This window comes from Cheilinus undulatus, linkage group 4 (genome assembly GCF_018320785.1).
Source record: "Cheilinus undulatus linkage group 4, ASM1832078v1, whole genome shotgun sequence".
NCBI lineage: Eukaryota > Metazoa > Chordata > Actinopteri > Labriformes > Labridae > Cheilinus > Cheilinus undulatus.
This window is the reverse complement of record NC_054868.1, coordinates 46696667-46722863: the sequence shown is the minus strand read 5'-3', so window position 1 is coordinate 46722863 and position 26197 is coordinate 46696667. Positions and strand designations below refer to the sequence as shown.

Genomic DNA, 26197 nt, shown 5'->3' with positions numbered 1-26197 from the left:
CTGGCACAAACCTTTTGGCAGCAGATAAATCCTGAGCTCTCTGTTCAAGTGTGCCTCTATCTTTTCATGCAGACATCCAGACAAATAGATATATCCTTTATACACCATTAGCCCATGGACTAATTTCCTTCTACTTCTAACCCACATGTTTTAGTTGGTTTCTCTCTGAACTCCCTCTCCTCTCTCTGCAATCATCCCTCATTTACATTTGCACACCCGTTTCCCTCTCTTTCTGACAGCATCTGTCTGTCTCTCTGCTCTTCCTAGCTCCCAGTCTTCCCAAGACGGATAAGTAATTACAGCTGAACCAGACAGGTGGATTTCACGCGTCAATACTCATTGCCATGGCTATGTTGATGTCTCCTCGGCAACAAGGAGCCATGAAAAGAAGGGAGATCAGAGAACAAGTGAAGACACAAAGACGTAGTCACGGAGCGTGTAGGAGAGTTTAGGTCAGACCCGCCAACTCTCTGCTTTAGACAAGTTTTAGAGCGCATTTTAAGCAGCCGACTTTTATGAACTTTTCAGATATTTCACGCTTTCTGTAGCAGATGAGCCAGGCCCAATTAATCAGGAAAAATTCACAGATTCCACTATTTAACGTCGTTCAAAGACTACAGTATCTTTTCAGTGCACCTGGCAACCAGTCACTGTGAGAAACACTTTTTAAAAGGATGTTCCATTATCACTAGTTTTCTTCATGTAGCCTGTCAATTAGTGTCATCCCAGTCAGGATGTAAGAGGAGGAAAACAAGGCAAGGAACCTTCTGTTCTCCTACAGAAAAATCCAATCCAGCCACTAAATAGGCAGCTTTTTGAAAAAAAGGTATCCTGCTCTAGCCTCATGGTTCACAACAGCAGAATAAAAAAGAAGTTCCGTCAGCATCTTAGTCAGAAGCTTCTGAGTGTCTTTGAGTCACAGGAGGCACTGTGCACCTGCAAGGATAACACTCATGACTAAGAAGGGGCCTGAGATAATGAAAGGATGAGGTTATAAAGTCTAAACAGTTGACTATGCATTAAGGGATAATAGGGATTTCTATGGCTTTAATACACTTTCTGAATATAACTTTCAGGCATGCATTATAGGAGATGAAGGGGGCAAACAGAAGTTGAAGTTAAGCAATTAAGTGAAAAATACAACCACAAAAGAGAAAAAGTTTTGACTAAAAAAATCAAGCTGATAAAAATGCATCTGAGTGTACATGTATACATACTGCTTGCAGCTGCAGCTTCAGACTGCCTGTCTCTTCCTGTGCTTTGGTCAGCTGGGCCTGAATCCAGGGACAAAGAAAGAGAGAAGAAAAGTTAAAGCTACAGAAAGAAAACAATCACTTCCTGCCCTTAGTCCACCAGTAAACAGCAGGAACACAAGAGAATGTGAGGGCAGCAGCAGCAAAAGCAGTCATTCATTACTCAAAGCACTACATTTATTCAGTATGCCTTCTCCAGTTTGTTCCACAAAGTCACATTGTACCAAAGAGTGAAATTTTGTCAGCTTTCAGTGCACAACACTGTCAACGTGCCCACTGACGCCTTGGTTCCATTTAGGTATTGGTATAGCTGTGCTGTGGTAATTTTTTCTGTGAGTAGGCTATTGAAATGTCACTTTAGTATTAGCAGCCAATCTGTTGCTTGTTCATGATGCATGTACGCAAATTAAGCCTATTACTCACAGATGTGTTCATTTCATTCTCTGTTCATTTCAGTCAAGATATTTCACATTTTCCATGACAGCATTCAAACTTAATATCCAGAAAAATAAATTCAAATATGTTTTTTTTTTAATCAACAATCTATTTTTTCCCAATAGGCTCTTTTCAGATGATACCACACAGCAAGGTCAATGTTTAAAGGTCACACATTTTACCCTTTTAAGAAAAGTTTATATAGGTCTCAGAGGTCCCCAAAACATGCCTGTGAAGTCTGTTGTTGAAAAAACACTCCAGTATTGGATTTTTGTATGTCTAAAAACCCCTCTGTTTCAGCCATGCTCAGAACAAGCCGTTTCTGTGTCTGTGGCTTTAAATGTTGAGCTGTCTGACTCCGCCCCTCTCAGGAAATAGATGTGGATCTCCTGATCTTCCTCTCAGAAGATCAGGAGAGGAGGGCGGAATTTTCTTCCAAGCGGTGAGGGCCAACCAAACATGGAGACAGTGCTAACTTCTCACATGACATCATGAGGGGAAAATCTTGTTTCAGCACACATTTTCTGAAAAGTGGAGAAAGAGAGAGGGAGGGAATGGATTTTTCTGGTACTTGAGGGGATTGTGGACAGGCCAAGAGCACATATTTTTGTTAGAAAAGCCTGAAAAAGTGATTTTTATATGATATGTCTCCTTTTAAAGTGCAAAAATAAAACCATTTGTAATTCTTAAGCTACCTTTGTGTCCTGAAAGTAGTGAAATATTTAGGCAATCTTTTAAGCAATCAAGATCATTTAGCTCAGCTCATTAGAGCTAGTTGTTTGGCTCACAAACAGCTTTATATTTGTTAACAATTTGGCTTTTTAAATGTGGATTAAATAATGACAAAGGACAGAGGAAAGGAAACTGGCACTAAATGGAAGCTAGCTACAGTAGTTCACATAAAAGAGCTATTTCATAGAGCATACACATCTTTACCTGGTCGTTTACCACAAGAGGTTCATAGTACATCAACTAAAAGCATGTTTGTGAGAAGAGAGGAATTTTTATACAATAAAAGGGCTCAGTATGACTCCTCCTGGACTCTTGTCTCCCTTTGTCTGTCTAGATTAAGGTAAATAATAGTTCTGGATATTCAATAGCTTTTATTTTTATTTCGTTTTTACTTGCTTTTTGCAATCATAGTTTAGTTTTAATTATTTTTTTATTGCTGGTTTGTTAGTTTAGTTTTTATTTGCATAAAAGCTTCATTTCAGTTTAGTTTTAGTAGTTTCAGATATATGTCAGTGCTGAGTGAACATTTTTTTAAAATTATTTAAACAGGCTACACTTCACTTTTATTTCATTTGTTTTAAGACGATGTTTGAATACACCTCCAGAAATAAAACTACCAATCAATTCACACAATTTTACACTCCCCAGGCTTGGATGTAGGTAATATGTTCGTGTCAAAGACTAAAACTAAGGATATTTTGTCTCTATTTTCATTCTATTTCAGTAAGTTTTGTAAGCACGCTATACAGTTTAAGTTAGTTTTGTTTTTTTTCGTAAAGCTTAGTTTTTATTTAGTTTCAATTAACCAAAATATTGTTTTAATTTTAGTTTTAGTTATTCAGTTAGTTTTAGTTAACTATAATAACCTTGGTCTAGACCCTTGGTTCCCAACCTGGGGGGGGGGGGGGGTGATGGCCTGTCTGCTCTTAGGTTGTCAAAATGAGGTTCATTCAAACTATCTATAAACATGATAAAACCCATACGAATGGTTCATACCAAGGTCTTTTGCCAAAACATTTGTGGTTTGGGCCTTTGTGTTTGGCTTTAACTGTGAAAGCAATTCTAATTTATGTGAACTTTGACAGCAACATGTCACTTTTTTCCATGTGGGTCCTGGGGGGCGCAGCTCTTCTTAGATATCTGAAGGGGGGTCTCAGTGGAAAAAAGGTTGGGAACCACTGGTCTAGACGACGCTTGACACTTGGAAGTCTGCAGAACTGGGGCTAAAGATAGATTTTATCAGGTTTTTATCAAGCATCACCTGCAAGTTTACAGATCTAGAAACACCAGTGCTGAGTGTGTAGATATGGAGCAGCTGTGTAACGCTATCACCTAAAACTGAGCCAAATGTCACTCAGCAACATAGGATAAACTGTCCTGCAGCTAAGATGAGTTGGTATAAGTGTTTTGATTCAAATTCGGTGTGAAAACCGTGAAACTTGGCTGTACATACACACACAAACTCCTAAAGACTTCACAACATTTCCAAAAATTCAAACCCAAATTCTGTTTCCTTCCAAAGCCCTTGTAAAATTCCCACACAAAGTTAGGATGAGCTGACATGAGAACCCAGCAGGAGATATCCAGGAATGCGAGTGAGCAGTGGGGATGATGAGGTGAACATCACATGAGTGGAGAGTGAGCAGCATTTAATCAAGCATCTGCACTCTTTCTTTCTCACAGTATGTTCTTCTCCGCTCTTCCATTGTTGTATGTGTAACTACACACAGCAGTGATAGAAAAGCAAATACTACATTACAGTGTCAGATTGTTTTGACTTTGCCTTTTTCAATTCTTCCTTTAAAAATCCCATCCTGCCTCTATAGATCCCACCAACCCCTCTCTCTGTGAAAGCCTTTTAGTGTGAGGTCCAAGTGTGAGCATGGAAGTCAGGAAAATTTGGGGAGCAGGTTGCTCTGACATTTTCTGAGAATTTTCAGGAGTGCATGGGTGAAATGAAAAACAGATGTGATTGTTGTATATACCCACCTCCATCTCTATATTGTGGTTCTGTGTCTTCTGCAACATTTCCTCTGCCTCTTTGACACGTTTACTGAGCTGCGGCGAATACTCGGCCGGTGCCAACTCGCTGTCATAGGACTCCAAAATTGAACGCATTCCATCTCGCTCCTGATGGAGAAAAAATCAACATATTTCAAACCCTGCTGCACACTTAAATTTACATGAAGCCAAGAAAGAAGTCGTGACTTAAGATGAATTTTATCAGACATGTAAAATGTGTGTACATGAGTGAGAAAATGGAGAAAATCAAAGCTCTTAGTGTTTTTCTGATCTGTCTTTGTAGCCTTTGTTTGATGGCATGTTGTGTTAATATGACAAGAAAATGCCTTTGTAAAGAGGAACAAAGTATGAGGCAGCTGCGCCTTTCTTATCCAAGCTGTGACAAGAGAAGCTCAGGGTTATGGTCTTGCTCATCTGCATTTCTCCTCATGTAATAATCAAATCAAAGACAAATGTCTTTGTAGACAACGGATAAAGAATAAATCAAAAAATTAAATCAGTCATGACAGAGAAATGTCTTCAAGTATATAAAATTATTCTGCCTCATCTCCTTTATGTGAAATGAGATGAGATATTTCAGAAATTCCAACAAATTCAGTCTCCTCTATAACGCTGCGATGAAAGCTGTGTCCTCAACACCGCAGTCTGTCCAGCTAATCAATGCTCTGAACAGTTTTTGAGAGGATAACAACCTCCTCAAGTCCACGTCTTCAAGTGTCACTCAGCCTGACTCGCTGTCTCCAAATAGCTCACGAGTGTCTGTCAGCTTGGGTCTGTGTGATGTTCATTAGCACACATGGCAACACGCATGTCTTGGTGTTTTTCCCCAAACACAATAAATATCCTAAAGAAGGAGCCGCCAGCCCTCTATTAGACAGTTAGGACAAGTCAAAAAAAGGTGCAAGTAAAGGTCAATTAAGAGACAGAACACAAAAATTATGCAGGGCATTGCAACAGCTTCTAAATCATTACAATCCTGAACCAGTGGTCTATTTCAGCGACTAAACTCGGGATAACAACCCTGCATTGACTGTCCATGTGTGAAAAATGGAACCTGACAATTTCATGTCAAGTTATGCTCTCCTCTGCAATATGCTGAAAGTTTTAAGCCAAAATAAAACTACTGTAGTCAGCTAAACAGCTACAAATAGACCAAAAAGAGAAATGGGAAACTATTTTTCAGAAAGAAGTGCTGTTGTTTTGTCAGTATAAAGCTTACAAGGCAACAATTTCACAGCAGCTGGTTGAGTTTTTGTAAAAGTAGCATTTGTAAAACCCTTATGGGCCAAGACCAAGGTCATTACTGATACCTATGTCACCTATTTGACTCAGAATTCTATGATCTTTTGCTGCTGGATTACTATTGCCATCTTTGTAACTGTGTTTTATCCATGTTTTTAATGCCCTTTTAGGTATGAACAAAGTTAAGTCAGGACCACTTCGTCAAGACACACACGATTTGCAGTTGTATGTTATCAATTTTGCTCTCATTGCTGTTATTCATATTTGCCGGTGTGGCTGTTCTGGGATCCCCCTGCCCTTCCACAAGCCTACATGGAAAGCATCACGCAAGGACAGCACATGTTTCTTCCTTTCCTGTCAACAAGGAAAGCCTGAGGCAGGAAGAGAAGCATCAAAAAACCCAGAGCAGAGCAGGCATCAATGACAACAGAATTACACTGATTAAGTCAGAAGCAGAATAAAGGAGGAGCTGGGGTGGAGGAAGGTTGCAGAGGAAGGAGCAGCGCTTAGCCAGACTATAGCAATTTATCTATAGCAGCATGATTGCGATTAGCCAATAGTGTGCTTAGGATGTGTGAGATCAGCTGATCTCAGTTATATGGCAGCGCTTGACTCCAAGGTCTGCCCAAACTAACGCTTTATGCTTGATTTGTTGAACTGAACTGAACTCATCAAAAGAAGAAAATTGTGAATTTAGCCTTTGTGAAGCAGCAAGGATTTGGCAGACACAATTAAAAGTCATCAAGGGAAGCTCACTTAATACACCTATAACTTTTATTTTACAATGCTACAATGTCTTTCCTATTTATCCCCATTTATTTTGATGGAATGGTGTCACCTAGGGCCAGCAAAGGGCAACATGGACGGCTCTTATCAATGCTGACATTTAAAGCTGCCCTTTTGCTGTCAAGATGGAGGCAGGACCAGTTGAGACAGACAGTGTGACATCACAAGAAAAAGATCTATACAGCCCTTTTTGAGCATAGCTTTGCATGCATCATGTTTAACATTACTATTAGTAATTTGGAGTGGCTGTTATAACTCCAGTGTTTTCCCAAACATAAATGATTATCAGACAAACTTGTCAGGTATAACTGCAGTCACCAAAGTATATTTGAATCCTTTTTCTTATCTATATATCAGGGGTCGACCAATATTGGCTGGCACCAATACTGACGAGAAGTAGTTAATGAAACAATCACAAAACATTTGGAACAAATTTGCATTTATATGATGTAAAATGTACTGAATGTGACAAATTAAAATTGCATAATCAAAAAAAAAAGACAGAAAATAATTTAGCCCTAGCTCTATCAGCATGACAAACAAAGGGAGTCCACTGGAATGTCCCTCCTTTAAATGCATCAACTGAAGTATGACATCTCATGTTAAAGCTCAAGCATCTTATGCATGTCTGTCTGCAGCTGCTTGGAGCTGATGCTGTCCTGCACACTTAGTTCAGGATGACTGTAGGGATTGGTGATATTCCTGGAAAAATAATTTCGAATCTGGTTGAACACATATCATTACTGCATTTGGTCAACACGTTTGACGTTAAGAAAACTCTCAGGTAACAATCAAAATTGAGCATGGTTAACGTGAGACCAGATTGCGCCAGCACGTGAAGCTGGAATCCAAAATGTGGCTAACGTTAGCAGTGCCTGCAGCGGCAGCTTTCCTTTACCTCTGCAGGTTAACTTCCAGATTCCAGAGCTGAATGCCATCACTAGTGTGTGTGCTAGTGTGAGTATTAGAGCCCGACCGATTTATCGGCGGGCCGATTATAGCGTTTCACAGATTAATCAACATCGGCCAATATGTAGCCAATATATTAACTTTTTTGCTGCGCAGGGATTATCTGCTCCTGTCGCTCTGTGTGTCTCCATGCTGAACTCAGCCCGAGTGCCTGGCCCTTCATCCTCAGACGCAGAGTGCAGCAGCAGCTCTCCCTCACTCAGTGTTGCCAACTTAGCGACTTTGTCACTATATTTAGCAAGTTTTCAGACCCCTCTAGTGACTCTTTTTCAAAAAGCAACTAGCGACAAATCTAACAACTTTTTCTGGTGTTACTGGAGAGTTTTGGAGACTTTGACATGAAAGTACATATCGTTGTTGCTCTTCTCACTGAGAAGCGCGTGCAGCTGTGGGCCCCTACCCATCCCTAAGCACTCACAGGCAGCCCCATCCTCGCACAGTTTGACTGCAGCAGAGTAAAGGACTAACACTCATTTCAGACTGGGATCGTGTTTGATCTGATCACCTGATGTGATACTAAATGTGACATTAACTGAAAACTTTCAAAACCTGGGTACTGTGATTTTAGCATCTGTGAAAGACTTTTTATGAATATTGTGAAGAGATCTATGTTGGCCAATCAATCCTTATTTTAACTTTCGTTATCATGTGGGTACTCTGTTGCTATGTTATATGTATATTATGTTTAATATAATGTGAAGCTCTGCAGAAATGTATTTTATGATAATCTCTTTCATGTGAACATACACGACATACATCATTACTACTGAAAAACAAACATTAAAACTGCACAGTCTAAAAGACATCAAAAAATGTTACTTGATCCACTAATCTAGCCCGTAACAGCTGTAAAAGATGATGGCATTTAATCCATGCATTACATACTAAATATGCCCTGGTTGCCAAGCAACATGATGAGCTAGATCAATCTAATCTGTTCAAAAACTGGCAAACAGCCCGTTTATTAATGCAAATTCACTGTCAGTCAACACTGTTGAAATGATGCATCTCCTCCCCTGCCGTCTCTGCTCTGGCCGGCTCTTTACAAAGCAAAGCAGGCGTCATTTTGTGGCAATCAGGTTTTTAATAAGCAGCTCACAAACAGCCAGGCTGCTCAGGACCATCCTTGAATTTTGAGGGTCATTGAAAGCTCAATAGACGATTATTAACGGGGCTAATTTAAGGACGCAATTGCAACTTAGGTTGAAATCAGGTAATGAATACAGGCAGTAAACACCAGCCCAATAGGAGCATGCGCTGTATGTTGACTGTTAAGTGGTGCTGTCTGTTAAGGCTTGCTCAAAAGCACCTAATAATTCCTGCATGTAAAATCCTGTGAATAATGTCCTGTGATTGTCCAGTCAGATTAGATTGCAGGCTGATATCTAAAAAAAAATCATGATTACCCTAATCAAATTCAGCCTGTGATTAGCCAATTCAAAAGCTACATAATCCATTTAAAGATGAATGTGTTTGGTTCATTTAAAAACACTACATGTGTAATCATCCATAATTCAACTTTATTTGTTCTGGCAGCGTCATCTGTCCTGCAATGTTATGCAATCTCCAAATATATCTTTAGATAAACATGGAGAGGAGAGAAGAAAAAGAGGAACTCTACAGAACTCACATTTAGAGGTCAGTGGATGTGTGTTTGCTTTCAATCCTAACCAGCAGGCCCTCTGGCTATTTACTGTCTATTAACGCTCAATGAAATTCAGTCAATCTTAATCAAAAATCAGTCACTTCTCCTCTGATAAGAAAAGAGCATAAACAAACAAACAGGGAGCAGGAAGCAGGAGGACAAAGTGATAAAACTGTTATTACTGTTTTTCATCATCTTCTTTTTTTTTTTTTTAAATTGCTTTTATGTTGACTGTTTTATCTGCTGTGTGACAATGCAAATGTGCTTCTGACAGGTCAGTGCAAAAGTGTATACGAAAAAAAAAAATTATAACAACAGCGGCATAAGAGGAGTCGGAGAAGGGGAGATGCAATTTGATATCTTCTCCACTTCTTTAACAACTGCTGTCGAGGCTCTTCATCATCATTGATTTATGAGTCTGTTTGTGGTTGCAGTACGTCCCACAGGTGGAAAGGGAAAGTGGAGATCTGTTTAAGCTAGAATGCTAAATCAATTAATAAAATCGGGAAATCCAAAAGGAACTGACAAGTTTGATCATTTATTTATAAATTATGTGCCTTTGTAACTGGAGAGGTGCCATACTGCCCTGGTTGTACTCTCTAAAAGGAGTTATTTCTTTACTTCACACTGATTATTATTCTGTTAGGGCTTCGTGATGAATCAAAGTAATACTAAGGCTGTAAAACAAAATAATTTTCAACTGCAGTTCACCACTAAATTTCAGTTGCTAATCAAAATAAATCACATTTTTAAAATTTGCTTTTAAAAAAACACTTTTAATCCCTATTGACTATTAGCATTTTAACCTAAGCTTTGGACATAATGAATCCAAAGAGGATTTTTTTTTTTTCTTTACACAATACTGACTTTAAATTTTTTTTTGTTTAAATGACTGCTGCAGTGCTACATCAGCGCAGACTTAAATACTCAGTAGTGCTGTTCTGATACCATTTTTTCCTTCCCAATACGATTCCGATACCAAGGTGTTGGGTATCGGCCGATACCAAGTACTGATCCAATACCAGTGTGAACTTTCTGGACTGACGGTGCAGACTAGCAAATTATTTTAGACCTATGTTTGACTCAGAACATGGCTCAACAAATAGAAACATAATGTACAGCAGCTCTGTGATCCTAAAGTTGTTTTTCTGCCAACTGCTGAGTTTTACTCCTAAATATTAAAATAACAATAATACAGGGGGCTGCCTCACAGGTTCTCTCTTTCACTCTATATTATGTTCTATCCAGGCAGCATGACATGAGAACAGCCTGCTGACTGACAGACCCTAACAAAGAGCAGCTAGTGGTAATAAATGACCATAATTTGGTTAAAATGGATAAAAGGATGTTCAATGCTGCATTTACTGGTGTGGATCTAATAATTAAAGTTCCCAAAAGTCACATGAGTACCAGGCTCGAAAATGCTGCTGCAAGGGGTTTTAAGGCATTAATAGCATCAATGGGAAAGCACAGAGGCTAGCTTCAAGAGGAAAAACAAGTAAGAAGCAACGACTTATGGTTCAAAAGTTATCTAACTTTTGATAAACTGTGTCACTTCTTGTCGTGTACAACAGCGCCGGTTTGGAAGGCATTTTAACGATCACATTCAGAGAAAAACTGTAACTCAGCCTCCAATTTTGCTGCTACAGTGGGTCCTCTGCTTCTTCTTTGCTGCTCTAAAAAGCCCATGCATGATGTGCTCTCCGGCAGCAAAGAAGAATTGATTTCTGGTTTATAGGGCTAACAGTTAGCATGGCTAAACCAAAGCTAAACCAAACGGTATCGGGTCGGTGCATAAATTCATGTACTCGCCGTTACAATACATTTTAAGCTGTATCGGATCGGTATTTCTGATACTGGTATTGGAATCGGAACGACCCTAATACTCCGTTTAACACTGCTGTTATAAATTAAGAAATATGCAGGAGTGCATGTACAAAATGACTGACTGAAGTCCACCATTCCCTAGTTAATTCAGCAGCAGTTCTGATTTAGTTGCTTTCTCATTTGTTAGAAATCCAGTTAAGATTTACAATTAATTCAAGAGATGTTTTTAAATTATCCTGATTTTTAGATTTATAGTTGAAATAAGAGCTACACCGCTACACCTGTGTAAAGTGAAACCAGGACTTGGAGGTAGGAAACAACTTTACAACTTAGGAGTGCATGTACAAAATGACTCACCCATGTCCAATGGTTGGAAAAAAACATTTCAGTTGTCCCAGTTTAGTTGTTTTCTCTGTGTTTGTAACCCAGTTGAGATTAACAATTAGTTTAACAGATTTTCTGAGTTTCCTCAAGAAAACATTCATTCTATGCATTTTTTTTTTATTTGTACTGTCTAAGGTTAAAGGTAGTAAACTTCCTGTTTGGGTGAAACACTGCTTTATTTTGAAGGAAAATATTGAACAAAAATGAATATAATATAATTCTGAAATGTTTCATTTTTACCTAGGTGAGCCGCATTTGTGAACATTAATACCTGAATTTTTCATCCAAACTTACTCTGAATAATCCCTATTAGCCCCCCCTCTATTTTTCTCCTCCCCTAAAAAAGCATGAAAAATTTGACATGCATGAAAAAAGGCTACTTTGTTTTGTTTTTCTCATTCTAAACCATGACTTTAATAAAGTCTGTACTAAATGCATCAGAGTAACCTTAAAATGCATGCATCTGGGTCTTTTGTTGCCAATGAGGGTTGACCAATAAGTGTTTATCATGCATCTTATTGCTATTAATGTCTGATAGATGGATTTCTGTGAACTGATCAAATGTTAAACCAAATGGGGAAAAAGTTCTAATCTCATTTATTTTAGAGTCACTTAAAAGCTTTATTTTTTTTTATAAAGGAACGAAAGAGAAAATACCTAAAATATCACATATTTTTTACTTTAATAATCTTCTAGGGGCCGTAGGGTGGCTGTGGGGGGCCTGATTTGGACCCCAGACCGCCAGATGATGATCACTGGAAGTGTATGAAAGTAGCTAACTAGTTAGCCATCGTGCTTCTTTCCTTTTTTTTTGCCTGGAGTTGGAGATGCACAATACTGATCAGAAGGGATGTTCATGGAAGCAATCATGTTCAAAACATTCACACTATGCTTAGTAGCCAAGATTTCAAAATGTAAATGTCTCCATTAAAATGAAAAATAGACCAAACCAGCGATTAAACCCTGCCTGAACTACTTAATATTTATTTGTTTCACAGCCAAATGTGTTTGCCAAAAGCAAAACACATTTCTCATTTGCAACAAGTGTGTTGCAGTAATAAAAGAAAATAATGTTCTGAGACAGCACTTAAAAAAAAAAACACCCGTCTGCTCAGACCAGCGATCCTCAAGAATCACAGGAGAGGAACACCAAAGTACTTGAAACTGTCTGCATTTTACAAATAAAATGTACAATCCTTGTGTGGTCTTACACAGCCAAACAGAGATCCACAGCAGCTTCCCTCTGTGTGTCATAGAAGAAGCAGTCATTCACAGTCTGCAAAGTAGTGACAGATTGAATGCTGGCCATTGTGGATAAAGTAAGACCTCAAATAAAGTTAGTGAGGCATCTGCTATTAAAAATGTACCCCTATCTGACACTTCAACTGTTCACAGGGTTGAAATACTAGCTGCAGATGATATTGAAATGCTGCTAGATGGACTGAAAAGGCTGGGATGATTCCTATAGCAGCCATTAAAAGAAAAAACAACCAGCAGGGTGATTTTTAGTAACACTGAATAATAGTTATGCACATCAATGTGCCTCAGCCAGACATATAAACAAATGTTTTATTACAAATGTGAAACTAAATTGTTTTCTGTGTGAGTGAATGCTATACACAAAGGAGAAAGAGGAAGAAAACGGCTGAGAAAAATACAGTGCTACAGGAATTTTGCCATGTCTGCATTTCTGTGCAAAAATGGCTCTGGTGTAATACTTTTTATGGACTTTTGCATGCCTGTGTCACTTGTTTCAAAAGTGAAACAATAACGGTTTCTTTTTCACTACATTCACTTGCATTGATACAAAATTTTCTTTTAGCAAATGCAGAAATAAATGTTTCTGAATGCTGCTGAAATTGTCTGTCCCTTCCTGTTTTTCAAACCTTGCCCTTCTGAATCTGTAACTGAATAGCCTTGATCTACACCATAAATAAAAATGACCATAACTCTTCCCAATCTTACAGAAAGAAGTTGAATCCTGTTTAAATGCAGGTGGTGGACCCACTGCTGCTTGACTTTTCTATAGCTCACCCCAGCCCTCTGGCAAACAGAACAAGATGCCTGAAGCTCCTATAGATCAACGACAGAGCAGAGACAAAAAACAGAGGCAGAAATGGAACCTGGACACAATGGGCCTCTGAGCCCTGACCTCTACATGCTGTTTGCTGGGGGGTAACATAAACACTGCTGAGTGAGTGATGACCAGCAATGTCCCAAACTCAGCAAAATAATTGTAAAACATTAAAAACAGGGGTCATGGGCGGGGTTTTGCTGATTAAGAAACATTTTATAAACGTCAATTGGATCATAAGTATGGTTTGAGAGGGTTTGTTTTTGTAAATGTCTTTTTATTATTCTTTTAGGCAAATGTAACTTTCATGTTTTCATGGTTATAAAGAAGGGATGCCCTGATCAGCTGGTATTAATAGCTCAATGCAAGACAAGTAACAAGGCAGTAGGAATGTGTCATTTCTGGAGGAGTCGATTCCAAGAGCTGGCTCAACTGGTGAGCGATGGAAGCTTGATCCTGTTTGAAAAAGACAGTTTCCTTTTTACCTATTTTCATGTTTTTTTTAAGACAAAAAACTTTAAATTTCTACCAAAGAATTGGTTCTCTGAGACCAAAGACAAGAAATACAAAAGACAAAATAGGGTTGCATAATATCTGTTTTGTTACCTTTTTAAATCTATCTGAGCTTTTATCAGGTGCATATTTACACACTAATATTCATTTTAAAACATGGTCTATAAGCAGAGTTCATTCAGCTTTAGCTTTATACAAGTAGCTTGCTCATATGTAATATTATATGACAGAGTTACGTTAGCTTTGTTTAGAGACCAGTAAGAATGACAAAGCATGCTAATTTAAACATAACCCAAAGTGGGATTAATTTCTGTAGCCATGCAGTGAAGAAGTGACTTTGTTTTGTTTCAATATCAACTTGATTTTTATCCATAAAGGGGTTGAGAAATTGTTTATTAACAAACACAGGGTGAGAACATTAGTGTCATACACCTGCAGGATCACTTCACACTACATGTAGTTTTATGCAAATCAATGATTATGCTTTATTAAACATTTTTAAATAACGACTGAGGTCCAGACCTTAGCATCAGCGCCTGCCTCTGTAAAAGACTCTGGTATTCAGTTTCACTCATAATTTTGTTATCCCGACATATTCAGCCTCATGTGGAGTAAAGGCTGGGGAACCAACAGAGGTGTCTCTGGTCTCCTCTGACCTGTTTAACTCTCAGGTGTGAGATCATCAAAAGAGTTCACAAATTTTTGTCCAAATAACTGTTCCTTGCACCATAGTAGCAGTTCCATACAGACCTGTCGGAGCATTTTTTAAGGACATAATCTTAAGTTTCAGTTTCATTTTCAGCCATGAATCACCAGTCCATCTGGAAACAGAAGTGGAGGGTGTGATTGAATGTAGATCTATTCAAATAGAATGTGATTTTCCCAATTCCTCTCAGGTCATACATTGTATTTCTTCATGATCTAAGATCGTCCAATCGCGCACCCCTATCTCAAAGAGTGGCTGTAATACTCAGGTCTCCAACCAATGGGTAAACTAAAGACATAATGTCTACGAGAAAATGCCTTTTTTCTATTGACTTAGTTTTTTATTTCTTATGATAAATGCATGCTTTTGCAATCTGTTTATTGTGACTGTTTGTATTGTGATAAAAATAAAATTGTTCTTTATGGTGCAGGCCTAGTCTCTAGGATTCATCTACTCTTTCTGAAAGACGTACAATGTTGTTTTTTATATTTGCATCATATCTTGAGATGAGAAAAGGTAGCAACTCTATTTCTAACACAATTACTTTAAAGATTCCTAAGATTTATACTAATAAATATGAATAAAATGATGGATAACAGGCTAAATACACTCAGGCAGTTGTAAATAAGTTTTGGGTGAGATGCATTTTTATAACCGATTATAGTGGTCAATACAGCTTTGTGAATATTTGGCTGGATGGAAGCTAAATGTTCAGCAGACCATCCTTAAACAAATAAAGGGAGCCCAGTGTAGCACAATAACAGGAAGAGATAGTTTCTAAAACACATTGTGTCTGGATAATAAACAGCAATTTATCACACACCCCCAAAAGTGCATTTGCTTGATCGTGGTCAGCGCCAAAACAGTCCTGGGCCAAGCCGTATTTCCAGCATGCCTGCGGCCCAGCTCAGTTTATGATGGTGTTTGTGTGAGAGAGAGAATGTGTGTGATTTGTGTACTAAGAGACTGAGCATGTTGACCCAGGGAATTACACACTGAGAAATCAATATCACAGGGAGGTCTAGTCAGAACTGCAGAGCATAGAGAAGCCAGGCGGACAGCTTGGGGTGTCATGTGACATTTATCAGCAAATCAGAGAGAGCGAAGGGTGAAGGGGAGATTAAGAATTCTATGCTGGCCTTGAGATTCAAGTGCCTACTATACCCTGTGTGTCTGAAGTCAGATTCTAGCATTGGAACCACAAATATGTCGGAGTTTATGGGTTTGTTTATTTAGTGTGTTGTCGATGGTCAAGGCACCTTGGTTAACAGCAGCACTCTCTTCTGTAGTCGACGAACGAGCAAGTCCTGTATCTCTCTCTTCTTCTGCTCCTCCAAAGCCTTGCCGCGCTGCTGGGTCAGCTCTGCCCGGAGCTCTGACTGCAAACGCTCCACACTCCTCATCCTGACAGGCCGGGATAAATGAACAAAGCAGAAGTGTGTGCGTAGGTTAATAACAGAGGAGAGGAGAGGGCAAGGAGGGAGGGAAACAGGTTGATTAGTGATGTTCTGACTGTTAGAGAAAGGTAATTCACAGTCAATTTAGAATAATGCAGACAACTGGCCTTACTGACACCAGATAACCACCAGACAACCGTCCAGAAATTATTTACAGGATTCACAATCTTGTCTGAAGACCATTTTTTGAGGACTTTTACAGGACATTTTTTGTCTCAATTCAGCTGGCATCACAGGAACGCTTTGTGCCAATAAGCCAATAGGTTTCTTTATGTGGAAGTCTGATTCAAAAGATGTGCTGTCTATGACCTCAACTATGAAGTCTGACCTATTTAAAAAAAGATGAAAACTCAAACACAACACAACTGCAGATGTATAGCCTTTAATTTAATTAATGCATGTGTTTAAATAAAAGATTTGGACATTTATATCTCAAACTTTCCTCTTATTTTCTCTAAAATTATCTCTTACTGTTCATGTCTTGTTTCAATACCCTGAATTCCACATTGTAAGTCATTTGTTTCCTTTCAGAGCAATTTGGCCTCTAAGCTTAAAAATGCGGTGTAAATAAAATTTCCTATTATGATTATGATTAAACATTTGTTTTATACTATACCAAAGAGGACATATAAATGCAATTTAAAGAGAAAATCATTTTCATAATACTACAGTCTGGAGCTACACAGTCTTGACCACCAGAGTAAAATAACTCGCATCTGTTTGTCCTTTCAAAACAACCCTGCACTGACAATTAACACAATTATGAACATAAAAATATCAAAGAGCAAAGCTGCAATTCACAATATAATGGTTAAAACCTGTAGTTAGGCTTTAGAATCAGAGTCTATTTGGCTAGGAGTTTTAACAGCTACAGTCAAAGACAAAAATATTGGCACCCCTGGAATGCTTCCAGAAAATACACCATTTCCCCCAGAAATTGCTGTAATTACAAATGTTTTTGGTATACATGTGTTTATTGCCTTTATGTGCATTGGAACAACACAAAGTAGCAGAAGAAAAAAAACAAAATTGACACAAAAATTTACACAAAACTCAATGGGCCAGACAAATTGTTAGCACCCTCAACTTAATATTTGGTTGCACACCCTTGAAAAAAATAACTGAAACCAATCGCTTCCTATAACCATCAACAACTTTCTTACGCCTCTCAACTGCAATTTTGGACCACTCTTCTTTTGCAAACTGCTCCAGGTCTCTCAGATTTGAAGGGTGCCATCTTGCAGCAGCAATTTTGAGATCCCTCCATAGGTGTTCAATGGGATTTAGATCCAGACTCATTGCTGGCCACTTCAGAACTCTCCAGTGCCTTGTCTCCAACCATTTCTTGGTGCTTTTTGAGGTATGTTCGGGGTCATTGTCCTGCTGGAACACCCATGACCTCTGACAAAGACCCAGCTTTCTGACACTAGACCCTACATTGTGGCCCAAAATCTCTTGATAGTCTCCAGATTTCATGATTCTTTGCACACAGTCAAGGCACCCAGTGCAGCAAAACAACCACAAAACATCCTTGAACCTCCACCATGTTTGACTGTAGGTACTGTGTTCTTTTCTTTGTAGGCCTCATTCTGTTTTCTGTAAACAGTAGAATGACGTGCTTTTCCAAAAAGCTCTACCTTAGTCTCATCTGTCCACAAAATGTTCTCCCAGAAGGATTGAGGCTTACTCAGGTACATTTTTGCAAACTCCAGTCTGGCTTTTATATTTCTCTTTGTCAGCAGTGGGGTTCTCCTCGGTCTCCTGCCAGAGCGCTTCATCTCATTCAGATGACCACATATGGTCCGAGCTGACACTTTTGCACCCTGAGTCTGCAGGACAGCCTGAATTTGTGTGGAAGTTGTCTGAGGATGTTTATCCACCATTCCAACTATCCTGTGTTGCATTCTTTTGTCAATTTTTCTCTTCTGTCCATGTCCAGGGAGATTAGCCACAGTTCCATGGGTTATAAACTTCTTGATTATATTACGCACAGTGGACAAAGGAATTTCAAGATCTCTGGAGATGGTCTTGTAACCTTGAAATTGTTCATGTTTTACACAATTTTGCTTCTTAAGTCCTCAGACAATTCTCAGTTCTTCTTTCTCTACTCCATGCTTTGTGTGACACACACAGGCACACAACAGAAAGGTTGAGTCAACTTTTATACATCCTAACTAGCTTCAGATGGGATTTCTCTATTGCCAGCACCTGTTTTGGCTTTTTTCTTATTTTTTTGTGTTGCTCCAATGCACATAAATGAAATAAACATGTAATATGTTACGCCCCGTCTAGGGGTGGCCAGGACATAACATGAAAGGGACCCACTTCACCCATCTCTCAAGCAGCCACAGGACTGGGTTCCAAGGTTTTAACAAAGATACAATTTATTTTACATAAGAGTTTCAATAACAACAAATGGTAACCTGCAATCAAAGATAACCAAACTAAAAAAAGGGAGAGAGGTTCAACCGAGTCTGCAAAAAACTAAGGGGTCTCTCCGTGTAGCAGCGAACCTGCTTTACCTTTAACACAAGTCTACAAATAAACACTGATTAAATTAACAATAGGCGAGCTGGACTCTACAAGGTGCTGTGGCATGGCCAGTTGGGAGGTGAATGGAACGGGGTTCCCCCTGCGCCGCAGTGACATCACATCTCCTCCTTATATTAAGGCCGAGCTCTGCAGCAGCCTACCACCAGTCCACACGGGACCTGGATCCGCCAATCAGCCGCATGCGATGGCACTCCTAATTAAGCAGATGGACAGGTAGCAGGCTCGCCACACTCGTTACGCACACACACGCAGCAGGCACAACCAACTCGAAGGAAACAAAGAGATACAATGTATACAATAACAAAACACATTACGACCGCGGTCGTAACAAATACCAAAAACATTTGTAATTGCAACAATTTCTGGAAGAAATTGTAGATTTTCTGGAAAAATTCCAGGGGTGCCAATACTTTCGTCCATGACTGTAAGAGCTGTGTGATTTTGTGTAATTTTGATTCAAAACATGGGATTGAGCTGTAAATAGGTTGTGAGGTTGTAGTTACATATAACCAAAGCAATGAGTGACGATATTCACCCCTAGAATTTTGAGATTAGCCTGCATGAGGTAAAGGCCGGCAGCACTAGCATTGCTAACGGTAGCTACAGTCTGTAAACCAGCTTCACACCCTTTACCATCTGTAGCAGTCTTAAAGAAACAGTGCACAACTTTGAATTTTATCTGGGAGCTTTCTTCACTTTGTACTTGTCAGCTAAGTGCATTTATAATAATTTGGATTTAATCGGATGTGAAATTATTTGCCCAGGAACACCATGAATTAAAACATTATTTGACACAATCTAGCCCTTTCAGAAGGCAATGCAATCCTTTTTGAGAAACTATGATACGAAAATAAAAGTAAATTTCAATAATTTTCCAGGACAACACAAGAATTCAAAGATATTTAGCTCCATGTGATGTCCACAACTGAAAAATTGGTCAGCTGTTCTCCAGGTTATCCAGGGTGCCTGGGAACACTAAATTCACAGCTGTGATTTTAGGCCAGGTCTGATCAATAGAACAATTACACAACAGGCTTCTTTCACCATCCCCTCCCATACCCCCTTCTCTCCCACTCTGCAGTTTCTAATATTTCATAATGAGCCCAATACGCTGAGCGAGAGAGAGATGCTTGTTAGCTAATGAAAGCTTTCTTAGCTGGACTGAGTCGCAGCAGGAGCATATCGAGCATGCGCGCAGCCCTCCCTACAGACATCACCTCTGCCTAAACAGGACAAGTTTAATTAGCAAATTCCCCCTCTCTCAATCACTATCTCTCTCTCTCATGCATACTCACACACCAGTGGTTACTGTCAGGAGTACTATCAGAATCAGGACCAGTTTAATTAACTTTGTGACAATTAAGGACTTCTCAGAGATACGCTCTAATAGATACATGAGGGGAGAGAAGCATGCAGGCAGAATGAGAGAAAAAGGTCTGAAGGCAGAGAGAGAGAGAGAGAGAGAGAGAGAGAGAGAGAGAGAGAGAGAGAGAGAGATTGTGTGAGTGTGTTACCGGCTGTTGAGTGTGTAGTTCAGCTCTTTCAGAGCGATTTCTCTCTGCTGGATCTGAATCACCTCCCTGGACAGATCCTCTGGTTTCCTACAGGCAGACACAAACACAGAACAGTTAGGATGCACACATGTGTACACACACGCGCACTTACAGACGCACACAATAAAAAATCAATACAGCTGAGGGAGCAGAGAGGACAGAGAATAGATGAAAACGACGGCTTTTCCATATTCTTTTGTTCGCCGGCCAGTAGGGAGCTGGGAAATAAAATGACATGAGCAGCAGAGGGAGAGATGAGAGGAGGATAGTGGGCTAAATACTGGTCACAGTTCTGCAAAACAAACTCGCTCCGTGGGAGAGATTGACAGATTACAATACACACAAGCACACATACACAAACACGCAAGGGTAAGGCAACAATAGAGAAGGTCACATACTCAGACTGAGATGGACCACGTGACCTGAAACTGTAAATCCAGTGTGGAACTATGGATTTGTGCATAAAGAAGGAATCCCATTATCTCTTTAGCTTTTGTGAATTGTGCATACATTAAAGGAGTCGAGGAAGGCTGAGCAATTAATCGAAATTTAGATTCAATCCCTAAAGCAATATGAGCCACTGCAATGTTCAAACCACAGGCGGGGCATCATTTCTCTAACCTGAACTATGTGTTAAAATACAAGATTAATACCTTTTTTTGGTAGCAGTAATCTTAAATCTACACCAGTGATCATCAACTGGCAGTCCATGGGACATAGCCCCACCAGTGCTTCCCACATAGCCCCCAAAAGATTGTCGAATTCAGAAACTGTGAGGGGGAAGAAAGATACCATGTTTGTTCTGTTTCTTACTCTAAATTCCAACAGCTATTAAAAATTGATATTGAAATGTTTTTTATCAGGATGTTTGATCTATTTTTACAGAAATCCACCTGTTGGCCATTATTTAAAAATATGATGCTTGATAAAAAAAAAAAAAAAAAAAACTTTTTCACAGTTTTCTATGTTAACTTTCCGCTTCAGCCTCTTGAGACTGCATGCTTTCCTGCCTGAGAATTAAAGCAGGTTTGAGTTTTCTGCATGTTTTTCATTAATCATAACATTGAATTCTCAATCGCCCCCTTGTGGCTGTCTGCAGTACAGGCGGTAGGGACAGATCTCAATGCAAATGCCTTAAATTAACTTACATTTTGAAATGAATATAAGAAAACAAACAACTCAATTTCCAAAAATGTTGGGGCACGGTGCCAAATGTAAATAAAACAGAATGCAATGGTTTGCAAATCATAAATACATTTATTTACAGTGTAACACACAAAACAAATTAGATGTTGAAATTGAGACATTTTACAATTTCATCAAAAAAACTAGCTCATTTAGAATTTGGTGGCAGCAACACAGCTCAGAAAAGTAAGTACGGCACACCAAAAGGCTGTTAAAGTCGTACCAATTTTAAAAACTGCAGGAGCATTTTGCAGCTAATTATGTCAAAAGGCAACAGGTCAGCAACATGACTAGGTATAAAAGGAGCATTTAGGAGAGGCAGAGTCTCTCAGAAGTAAATGGGCAGAGGTGTACTGGTCTGCAAAAACTGCAGCTAAAATTTATGGGACAATTTCAGAAAACCTGTTTCTCAAGGTAAAATCCCAAGACTTTAAATACTCCACCATCTACAGTACATTTATCAAAAGATTTAGAAAAAAAGGAGAAATCCGTGCAACAGACAAGGCGGCAGGTGAAGATTGCAATTGGATGCAAGTGATCTCTCTGTCCCTCTCAGAGCTTTGTATCTTGACTGGTGTTACGATTCGATTTGATTACGATAATAAGGCCGATTTCATTCGATTCGGTATCTTGATGCATCACCATTCATCAAACGCTTCCTCCATTTTCTATATTACTGCACATGGCTACTTTTAATCAGTTAAGGCAAGCAGTCTGATGATTTCCCTCTGTCAATGTACAATTTTTTACAAAATAAATCCACTCTTTTAACATATTTTACCTGACTGATATAATATAACATTTACAATTAAAATATATTAAATACCATTCTTATTTTAACCTAACTGCTTTTGAAGAAGGCATATTAGAACAGGCTTAGCATTTAAAAGTATAAATAAAGGTTTAGGCTAGTTGTTGATCTCTGTTTTATCGGTAAGTATGTGTCTTAAAACATTTAAATAAACAATGTTACGTAGAGAAATTAAATAGCTTTATCAGCTCCTCCCTGTTTGTCCCTCACCCTGACACGTCTCATTTAATGAGACGAGAGAACTTCAAATCATCCTGTCAGGATGTAAAATTGAGCTGGAAATAAGACAGGTTGCCTGCTGTCAATTATTTTTTATTCATTCATTAAAAGGATTTTAGTTCAAAACACCGCGAATAGTGATGGAGATCAGGAATGACAAAACACTGTGGAGGTAGACATGAGGTAGAAGCCTAGAGTAGAAGCCATGGGAGAAAAAGCACAGCCAATGGTGGTGGAGGCTGCCTGGTGATGTCAGAATATGCAAATTACATAAGTAAATTTACTCCCAGAGATGTGGTAGAAGCCATAGGAGAAAACGCACAGCCAATGGCGGTGGAGGCCACCTTGTGATGTCAGAATATGCAAATTAGATGACTGAATTTACTCCCATCACAAAGTTTGGGTCATACTGAAATTTTTTTAAAGGATTCTTTACTATTGGGAGACAGGGCTAATGGCAGAGATCTGCACAGTCCAAGTGCTTTTCTAGTTTTCTATGTCATCATAAGTCATGTCTGATCCACAGGTGTGTGTTAGTCTCACATTTATGTTTGACATTACTGTATTTAGCGATCACAGCAGTACTGAAAAATACGAGATAAAATGGTTTTAAATAGTCAGTGGGGAAAACGAACATTTAGAGTCGCCCATCCCTAATAAAAACGTCTTTTTCACTGTCCTCGTTTGCATTCTTCCAGACTCGCTCGATGTCTCCGCGCTTTGCAAGCCTGAACTCAGCATCCTAGGCTGGTGCTCCAGCAAAGTTATAACACATGAGTTGATTGATTGACCTGTGTGACGTGTGATGTGTGATGCACCGTGGCAATTATTTTCAACACCACTGGTAAACACGACCTTGCTCATGTCCCTACTTTTTTGAGATGCGTTGCTGCCATTAAATTAAAAATGAGCTAGTATTTTCATGAAATGGTAAAATGTCTTAGTTTCTGACATGTTTATGTTCCATTATGAATAAAATATGGGTTTATGACATTTGGAAATGATTGCATTCTGTGATTTAAGTAAATAAATTTTAAAAAGTCATGCATCATCTAATTTCATCCTAACATATACATCTGGCCTACAGGAAAGAACAGTTTGTTTGATCCAGCTAATGTGTTGGCCAGAATATATGATGATTTCTTACTTGTGTTTGTTGAAATATGCTGAAGATAAGGAACTATCTTCTAAATAATCAGATATTTAATCCCAATAGTAATATTGAAGAAAAAAATTGCAATTAGTTTATTTTTCCAGATTGTTAAGACCTGAGTAAGCACAGAAATGTTATCTGAAGACTATGAAAAGGATGAAAAGGGCATTTTAAATTATAAATGTGTGCAGGATAAATATAACAACATTAGAAAGGTTTCATGGTTTTTAGCCTGGGCGTGACACATCCACTGAGTCATATGACAAATTTAACACATGGAAGAAAAAGGCTGAAGGCCCAGGTTAAGCATCAATTCTGGGAAGCCAGAGTTCACATGTGAAAAATGGATGGCATGAATTTATCAACATGTCCACTTCCACTAGGTGGAGCCTCATGCATGGAAATAATCTCATGACTAAAATATGAGTTCATGAATCATGATGGAATAAATGTGGCACCCAAAGAAGGTAATTCCACATTGCCCTGAGCACTGAGGGATTAGCCTTTCTCCTGAGCTTATATGAGAGGCTCTGTCTCTCTGTCTTTCTGGAGGGCTTCTAGGGTCATAAGCCAGCCAGCTCTGCTGATGCTACAAATAACAGGTCGCTGGCAAAGTGTTGGGTGAGATGTTTTGAACTACAACGAGTAAATGCAGAGTCAGGGTTGTGAGAGTCTACCATGAGTGGAGTTTAGAGGAAGACATTCTAGCAAATTAAGTGATTCAAACAAAGACCATATATCAGAAACAGACAGAGACACTGTCAGCCTTTTCTTTCTGGACTTGCATCAAAACTAAAACAAGAAGTTTGTCTGAGGACTTTGTAGTTAAGTTAGGAACAGACGGGAACACATTTTGTTAACTACAAACCAAGATTTCAGCTAAAGCTAGGACTAGCCTGGTTAGCAAGGACAATCTATTATTTATTGACATAATTAAATGCAAAACCTGGCATAGATTTCATATCCATATGGGTAACAGCTGATAGACAATATTATGGGGGGCAGAAGCTTTCAAAAAACATCTCAGAGGGCGATTGGAGAAAAATTATGTCTGTCAAATTCATTAAGGTAAAATCAAAGCAACAAAACACAGGACAAAGCAGGCATGAGCAGCCTCAGAGAGTTAAAAACCTAACATGAGCTTAACAGGTACCATTAACATTGTTCACTATCATCAGAGCCAGTTGGAAAATTAAATTCTTTCCAAAGTCTGTCAAAGAAGAGCAAAGATATCTTTTCCTCCAAGAAAAGTTTTCAGTGTGGTTCTTTGCTCTTCTTTTCCCATTAGGAAATGCTAACCACTACATCAACAGTCACCCTGATGGCATTGAATTCAAATACGTGTACTCTTATATAGAGTTTGCCCCATGTTGCAGCTTTGACAGCCTCCATACTGATAAAAATATTCGGCCCAATCTACTTAGAAAAACCTTGGCAACTTTTTGCATCATTTTTGTTTTTGTAGATTAGCCAGATTAATCTTTGTAAAAACTACTACTCTCTTTTAGTTCAAGAACCAAAAAATCGAAGTGAAATTTACTTACATTTTCAAGTAGATTAGACCAGACTTATCTTTGTTTAACTTAATGTTTTCTTTGAAATAAATGTAATTTCAGTTATTCTCAGCTTGTAAAAATGACTCATGCTTTCAATGTAGTCTAACACAATAATATGAATAATATAATTTATCTATAATTTCCTCCCACTAGTGGCATTCATTAGTAACACCTATAGAAGGAAATATCTGCATTTGTTTCCATTTGTTTCCATAAACTTAAATTTTATGATAAATTACAAGCAAATTGTGTAAAATCTCCTTTAATTGCGATATGTAGCGATAAAATCGGCTAATGACAGCTTAACCCTCAACATGCAGTCATTTAAAAACAAAGATGTATTTCATTTGATTCTGGTATTTGTCCTGAAATATTGCCTCACTTTATTTCAAAATGTACCTGATTTTGTCAGGATTGAGTTTCATTGATAGTTTCCCTCTTTGGGCACTGTCCCCTGTCATCTGTTGTTATGCTGTTCTGAAATCTATGAAAAACATATCAGTCTTTTGTCAAAAAAAAATACATTTTGATTTATGATTTTTAGTTTTTGGCGGGAACACAACAATGGCAGATATTCAGCTCACATGGAGACACATAAAACCACTTCAACTGTCCATCTAACTGATTTCTTTCTCCATCAGACCCACCAAATGGTCTCAATTCTCTCTTCAGCTGAAAACAAAAGTTACTGAGAGCCAAACCCATTTCCAAAAAACCTGTCTGTATATTTCCATCATCTGTCCCTTCAATCTTCGTCGGTGTAACAGCCTGATTTCAGGAAAATATTTTCAGACAGTTTCTGTCAATCTTATTTTAATTGAGAACCACATGGGTACACACATAGGCAGGCACAATGTTATCAGACTGTGCAACAGAAGGAAAGAAAATAAACACCAGCAACCAGCCAAATGCTGGCAGAGTGGAGTTGCGGCTGTGACGCTCGTCTTCTCCACCACGCAGACACATTGATTGTTGCTCTGGAGGGTTAACTCCTGTCCCAAAAAAAAGTTGTTTTTGTCTGACAAAACAAGACAAAAAGCTGGTAAGAAACAAAACCCATGGTTGCAAAGACAGACCCCTTAACATCACCAATGTGTTTACTCCTCATTAACAACTGCTGCA

At 38.7% G+C, this 26197-nt stretch overlaps 1 protein-coding gene across 1 annotated transcript in view; it reads right to left on the bottom strand.

The window, feature by feature from the left end:
- mad1l1 (mitotic arrest deficient 1 like 1) overlaps window positions 1-26197 on the bottom strand; it is a 148377-nt gene that overhangs the window by 101006 nt on the left and 21174 nt on the right. Inside the window, exons 10-13 of the mRNA XM_041786356.1 lie at window positions 20113-20199; window positions 15848-15992; window positions 4410-4550; window positions 1218-1274 (exon numbers count right to left, since the gene is read on the bottom strand). Of these exons, the coding sequence (XP_041642290.1) occupies window positions 1218-1274; window positions 4410-4550; window positions 15848-15992; window positions 20113-20199 (430 nt within the window). The remainder of the gene's footprint in view (window positions 1-1217; window positions 1275-4409; window positions 4551-15847; window positions 15993-20112; window positions 20200-26197) is intronic.